The sequence below is a fragment of the Saprolegnia parasitica genome (assembly GCF_000151545.1).
Source record: "Saprolegnia parasitica CBS 223.65 unplaced genomic scaffold supercont2.320, whole genome shotgun sequence".
NCBI lineage: Eukaryota > Oomycota > Saprolegniomycetes > Saprolegniales > Saprolegniaceae > Saprolegnia > Saprolegnia parasitica.
The window spans coordinates 5077-12000 of record NW_012156714.1 but is presented as its reverse complement, the minus strand read 5'-3'; the positions used below and the strand labels follow the sequence as shown (position 1 = coordinate 12000).

At 57.1% G+C, this 6924-nt stretch overlaps 3 protein-coding genes across 3 annotated transcripts; 1 reads left to right on the top strand and 2 right to left on the bottom strand.

Annotated features, from left to right (window-relative positions):
• Window positions 1-50: 50 nt before the first annotated feature.
• Window positions 51-253, bottom strand: SPRG_16570 (hypothetical protein; the record flags this gene model as incomplete). Its single annotated transcript, XM_012355860.1, has 1 exon — window positions 51-253. A coding segment is annotated over one exon (203 nt), but the record flags the coding sequence as incomplete, so codon positions are not given.
• Window positions 254-1234: 981 nt separating this feature from the next.
• On the top strand, window positions 1235-2154 carry SPRG_16569 (hypothetical protein; the record flags this gene model as incomplete). The annotated part of the gene is made up of 2 exons (XM_012355859.1): window positions 1235-1716; window positions 2057-2154. 2 exons carry the CDS (start codon window positions 1235-1237, stop codon window positions 2058-2060), a joined length of 486 nt encoding a protein of 161 aa, XP_012211249.1. The 3' UTR covers window positions 2061-2154.
• SPRG_21772 (hypothetical protein) lies at window positions 2096-5760 on the bottom strand (the record flags this gene model as incomplete). Its single annotated transcript, XM_012355858.1, has 14 exons — window positions 2096-2545; window positions 2592-3689; window positions 3937-4035; window positions 4090-4173; window positions 4221-4310; window positions 4373-4621; window positions 4668-4748; window positions 4802-4897; window positions 4938-5048; window positions 5107-5205; window positions 5250-5348; window positions 5408-5506; window positions 5560-5640; window positions 5686-5760. The coding sequence occupies 14 exons, from the start codon at window positions 5758-5760 to the stop codon at window positions 2096-2098; spliced, it is 2811 nt and encodes a 936-aa protein (XP_012211248.1).
• Between the last annotated feature and the right edge of the window lie 1164 nt (window positions 5761-6924).

Below are 6924 nucleotides of genomic sequence, written 5' to 3'. Positions count from 1 at the left end.
GTGAGACGAAGAGCGCGTGGTGAGAAAGCTTGGTCGATGGGTGTGGATACCGCTGGAGGTACGGCAACGACGCGAACCGGGCCGGGACGTTGGCGAGGTACCCCGTTTGGTTACAATTTGCAAACGGTGAGCACGGCGTGAGCTCGACGGCGTCGGCGAGGCGCTGGACGATGGCCAAGTCTTCCGGTAGTCCTTCTTGATACGATGCGATCGCCACGAGGAGGTCGGGCGACCGGAGCACGGGCGAGGCCATCCTGGTCAATTGGCAAGTGGCGCTTCGCTTTGTGTTTCGACGCGAACGCAGAGTGATGGTTGTGCTGTTGATTGTCACTCTGTTGCGTTTCACCGAATGAATATCCGGATAATGTCGTTGGCATCTTCAACGACCGCGGATCTGCCATGCGCTCTGTGATTTGCGCGACGAGCATCATACTTTATCTCTTACCAAAGGCACTCGCTAGCTGATAAAGGGGCCATGGCGCACGTTGCCCCAGTCTACTGTACCGATCGAAGCTCGGCCTTCCTATACTGTAGTAGCATCGCGGTGCGCCTAGCAGGGTGTTCAGCCGCTTGTACGAAGCGGACATCGTCCACTCGGCACCACGACTGCGCTGCTACCGAGCAGTTATTGCCAACCGAATAAACTTACGGAAAACAAAAGCAATGCCTCAACCTCTTTTACGAGACCAGTACTGGGCAAAAGTGCACCCTTCGCTCGATCCGGCTGCATTGCTGGTACGTTGACCCAGTTTCGCCGGCTCCGGACGCCGCCATGAGCGATCCACATAAGTGTCATCAGGAAGGCAAAATCAATCAACAGAAGCTGTGCATAGCGTCAGCTTTTGCACTTGCGAGGCAGACGGTAAACGCATTGCCTTAGCGGACGACTACGTCAATCTCACCCGAGTTGCGTGCACGTAGCCAGTGCTGGATTCGCCAAGGTTGATGCTCGGCCGGCGTGTTTTCAACCAATCCGATCCTATTCAAAACTTGATAAGCCAATCACCGACAGGGACGTGCTGGCAGATCGCAGCGGCATGGTCATTCACAGTGATAGGATTTGATGCGGGTTGTGATCGCGCTGACGGTCAGCGCTACGGCGCACCAGAAGCGGGCGCCTGAAAACATGGCGCCGCCGTCTCTCTACAAAGTGTGCGCAGCTCCAGGCGATTGCACCGGGGGATCGGTCTGCGCGCCCGTTGTCGGTGGCGTGTACTAGTACTCGGTGTGCCAAATGAGAGCCTCATCGACCAGCCGCAAAGTCTCGGACGCCGAGGCGCGCTGGGTCCTTCTTCCTGACATGAAGATCGAACGTGGCCCACTCGGTGGTCCCGAACCCTCGGTGCTTGTTGACCAATGCAAGAAGAAGTGCGAGGACGACCCAAAATGCAGCAGCATCTCGTTCCAGGCGACGACATGGCCCAACGGCGTGTGCACCCTCTACGACAGCACGCCCTCGCTCACGCCAGCCACTGCAACGTATTCTGCCATTCCGTACCCGGCCAAGTACACGTGTACGCTCGGCGAGTATACCGGACGTGACGTGAACAAGCCCAAAAGAGAGGTCGCCAAGTGCAGCCTTGAAAACTGCGCGCGCCGTGCCAGTCAAAATGCAGGCAGCAACGGCTTTGCGTGGGTGGCACAGACAGGCACATGTGTTCTCAAGTCGATCCCAGAGCCCGCGAGAGTGAGGAACACGGACCGCGCGACGCTCACGTGCAAGCAATCCGCAAACTCATGAAGTGCGGAGGACCCCATTACTTTCACACCAAGAGCAGTCGACGCTTGAGAGTAGCGTGAACACTGTAAAGATGTATGACACGCGACAACTGGCTCACATACGAGGTGTTAACGCCGTTGCGTGTCTCCTCCAGGTTGACAGGCACCAAACTGACGAGCAAGAGCCCTCCTTTGCTAGAAACATCAGTGTCACGGCCGATAGCGTACATAGCACTTGGCAAAGAAGATGAAGCGTGTCGACCATACATCGTGTTCATCAATTGAGCCTTTGTATGCAAACGCTTAAAACAATGACAAAATGATAACAATAGGATAGCTAAAGTGTAGTACAATTGTAGTGGTTATTGGCAGAAGACTAGGCGAGCGATGCGGCGACAATGACCTCGCGAGCAGCCTTGGCTACGATGGCCGCCGCGCGGGCCTCATCTGTGCTGAGCGTTGCGTGGCCAACAAAGTCGATGACGAGCTCTTGGACGACAGTGGGCACGCGACCGAGTGGCGTTGCGTTGACAAGATCGAGAAGCCAGGCGCGTTGTTGCGGTGGGACGTCGGCCGTCGACAAGATGGCGTTGTCGATCATTTCGCCCTCTCTCGCAAAGCAACTGATGGCTTTGGCGGTCGTTCCGCTCGGACGCACGAAGCCCCAGAAGAGGAGCTTTGCGACGCCTTCACGCGAGGAGTCAGCGGAATGAAGATGAAGGCGGTACGCGGCCGAGCTCCGAATCAGCAGGAGACGTCCTGGTCGCAAGGTCACAAACCCCGTGTCTTGGCTCACGCGCCCAGGGACCTTGTCGCTGAGAAGCACCTACATACATCCGTTGCTCATCTCAAAACATCATGTGTCGTCGTACCTCGATCGCAGGATTGCGCTTGTGCGGGCCAAAGTCGACATATTTATACGTCTCTCGGAACTCGATCCGCAGCGAGACGTTGTCTGCACCGTGTAGAATAACGGCGGTGAAATCAATGGCTTCGTTGACAGCGCCCGACCCACGCCGCCACACCGTCGTCATCGTCGGTGCCTCGGGCGTCACGCGGAGACACTGCACGTGGCAGAGCACCTGGTGCGACTGGGGCTTGCTCGGAAGCTGCCAGTTACGGCCGTCGTCGTCAAAATGTGGCGCATAGCCCTTCCAGAACCGTTGAGCACACTCAAGCGTCGGTGGTGCTGGCTGCAACTGGCTCGTGATGGGTCCCTGCGCCTTCTTGAAGGCCCGCAACGTCTTTTGCAAAACAGGCGCCGACGGGTCGAGACCATGGTGCTGGAGGTACGCATCCCGGAGCAGTCGTAGCTCGTTCTCGTGGCCGCCACCGCGTTCAATGCGCCGGATGTCTTTGCGTGGGACCCACCGTGCGGCATCCAGCAGCGGTAGCACCGTCGATAGTGTCTTGGCGAGCACCGTATAGAGCGCCGACTGCGACGGATGGATGTTGTTGACGTAGCTCTCCAGCGTCACTTGGCGCGAGGACGGGTCCCACGTCACCGGCGTCGGCAGCATCTGCAGGTGCGGGCACACGGCGTCTGCAAGCGCCATCGACGAAGGCGTCTTATGGCGGATGATGGCGCTCGAAGAGATTCCCTCTTGCATGTTGTGCGGGTGGACGCTGAAGCGAGATTGGCCATACACTGCGCCGTACATGGCTGGATCGACGACCTCCAAGACGTTGTCAGCCCAGGACGCGGCAGCTTCGAGCGGCGCCAGATGATGGCCGAGCGACGAGAGCAAGTCGACCGAGAGCGCGTCGTCGGCGTGGTACACACCGCGGGTCGTGTTGGGCACGAGGCCAAGGGGACGCACAACCGTATCGCGAATGAGTTGGAGCTCGCCATGGATGACGGCAGTATCGTCCATGAAGGCACCAGGCGGGAGGGTCGGCAGAGCCTCCTTCTTCCACCAGAACGGCTCGTCGAGGAGCGTGCAGAGAGCTGCCATGTACTCGAGCTCGAGCTTGGCATAGGCTATCGCACGACCCGGTGCATAACACCACACGTCACAAGCAAGTGGTGAGTGGATCGAATCCTCGACACACGGCTGCCAAAAGATTTTGTGTAGCGGTGGCGCCGGTGCTGCAGCAAAGAAGGTACGAGCCAAGTCTCTGGCAAGACCACGCAGACCTCTGTTTGCAACAGACTCGAAGAGTGGCGCGGACTACAGACAGAGTGAGTTCGTGGTATCAATGCAGATTGCGGCGTACGTAGCCAGGAATGTCGCAGTTGGCCGTGTGCGGCAGCAGAATGCGTGCCGAGGTCTCTTCTCGCAGTTCGCAGGCACCGAGCAGTGGGGGACGACCGTACTAATACGTCCAGCATTTGATATGTAACAGTAGTCCTAGCATGTGTGTTTGTACCTGGTCGCGCTGGTTGGGGTCTGCGCCCAGTTCCAACAACACCGCCACAAAGTCGGGGTTGCGGACCGCGTAGTGAAGAAAGCACTAGCAGGCGAATGTGATCGCACTCGGTGGCTATACGGTAACCTTACCTCGGACTTGAGGTCGACCTTGGACGCTAGTAGCGCCACGTTGGAAGCGCTCTTGGCTTCAAGTGCCATCTTGAACGCCTCGACGTAGTACTAGCAGAGATGTTGCATGAGCCAAAATGGTCGGAGGAGCTGCAATCACAGGTTGTAGTCACCTCTGGCGGCTGGACGCTCGCATGGTGCAGCATTTGCTGAAGCAGTGCGGTGTCGAGGTTTTTGTTGATGGCCTGGCTTAGCGGCGCCATATCGACGCACGCCTTGGTCGAATACTTCAATGACGCGCGAAAGTGGGGAATCGAAGTCGCGTAGTCGATAAAGTTGATGTCGGCCACTGGTGCTAGAAGCTCGACGGCCTCCCGCGATTGCTTTGCGAGAGCATAATACAGAAGCGGCATAATGCTCGTCTACGCCGTGTCCAGTACGTCATTTGATGGGATATGCATTCTGTACCTCGTCTTGCTTGTTAGGATTGCCGCCTTGTTCAAGGTACAGCTGCAAGTACGGAATATTGGTGACCATCGATTCGTTGTGCTATATCCACAACAGTCAGTGCCACGTCAGCCAGACAGAGAGATACGACGCACAAGCGGAGGCATGTCGGCGAAGCGCGCTCCATGGGCCAAGAAGAGCCGCACGCGGTCCAACTTGATGTCGGACCAGCCCACTTGGCAGAACCCAGACTTCGTACGATGAGAACCGAAACTGCAGGCAAGGTAATACCTTCATGGCATCTTGGATGTTGGCCCCTGCGGCGATGAGAGCAGGGATGAGCGCGTTCGCCAAATCGTCCGAATCGCTCTTGCTTACAGCGTAGAGTGGCGAATGGTTATGCTGCACAGGATGAAAAGGGGGTTGTACATTCACTGCATGGAGTCGAGCGTCGTCATACCCTGAAAACTTCGTTGACGTCCGCGCCGGCCGCAATGAGCTGCTGTGCCATATCAATTCTGCGATAGAAAATGGCGTCATGGAGAGGACTCGACCCATTCTACACCCCAATTTGTTGCTCGCAGTACACTCGAGTATTCGTACCTGGTCGCGTGTGTTGACGAGTGCACCGTGCTTGACGAGGCAGTCGACACTGGCGCGATCATCGTGGGCCGCCGCGACCGCCAGTGCCGTGCTACCCATCTACATGGCAAACCGACACAGGTGAGGTGAGAACCGTGTTGGACGTCTTGGAACAGTACCCGATTGCGAACGTTGATGTCGAGTGCGCGCGATGCGATCTCGTCGAGGACCGTCACGTTGCCGGCCATGGCGGCCACATGCAGAGGGGTGCCGCCAAGCTAGATTGCAACAACGTCGAAATGTGCTCTTTGCCAAGAAATGAGGTACATACGTCGTCGAGCTTCGCGTCAACGTCAAGGTCCTGAGGGATTGTGCCGTTGCGGAATCCCTCGAGCAGTGCCTGGTACGTGCTCTACAGAGTCGGTTGGACGCGATGAAAGACGAGGTTGAGATGGACCGTTGGCGCGGGGGCAAAAGGCGATGGCGCGAGGGCAAAAGGCGGTGGCGCTGATCGCGACGCACGCTTCACCATGTCTAGATGCGGCGAAATGTATTATGACGGCAGCGTCGTGGGTGCAGTGCTGGTATAGACGAGACCTGATGGCAAATCTTATGGCAGCTCACGATGATGGCGCGTGTGAAGGTCGTTTGCTTGGATGATGGTTTCTCACGCACCGTTGTCCAATCACCAGCTGAGTCGCACCCATGATACAGACTTCCAAGCAACGGCGTAGTATCAATAAAACTTGTTGTGTCACAGAATCCCACGGCCCACACCTCCTGTATGACGCCATTTATGAAGCGGCCAACGCTAGCTTCCGCGCATTTCCTCGATATTGCGACGCCGTCGCGCTCTACAAGCGCTGTAAGAGTGTGCCGCTGAGTGAGATCGTCGCCCGCCAACGCTGGCGCCTGCTGGGCCACGTGCTGCGCCTGAAGGAAGGCGTCCCTGCCAACATTGCCGCCGCCCGCTTCTTTGCCGATGCGAAAGACGAGCTTCTTGTCAGGCGGTGTATTACCGGGATTACCACTATGGGTTTTCTTTTCTATGTGGTCCATCGTCAAGCTACTTGATCGACCAGCAGCGTCCGCGGTCGTGAGCCAGACCCGTGCTGCGGAGTTCCACTTGGATGCGACCGTTGGCCGACCTGGAGCTGCAGCACCCGAAGGTACACAGGGGATGCTCACTTGAACTCGCGGGCTGATGGAAGTCGTTGGCTTGGCGACCGACGCGAAATGTCGGGTGGTCTGATGTTGATGAAGGTTGATTGCTCGTGGTGCCGACACTGGTCGAGTTGTTTGTTTTGGCGTCTAGGTCGGTCGTCGTACATGAAAGTGTTTCGTTTTGGCGCTGGGCACGTTGACTTGTTTTAGTTTGGCGGCGTGGCGCGTTGGATATGATTTCTTGTTTGGGTCGATGTCTTGGTTTTCGGGGTCGGATGATATGGATCTTGATTCTGAAGGTTGATGGCTGATGGCGTTGGCGGTGGCGGCGGCTGGCTGATTTGTGCTCTGTGCTCTTTGCTCTGTGCTCTGTGCTCGGTGCTCATGTTGGTTCTGTATTCGATCTGATGTTGGTTGTGGTCCCCCTGACCGTTGTTTTTGTTGTTGGCTGGAGCATGTCGTCGTCTTTCTCGGATACGTCGTCTTGTACAGCGTGGCGATGAGTTCCTCATCGCTCAGCGTCGCTTGGTCT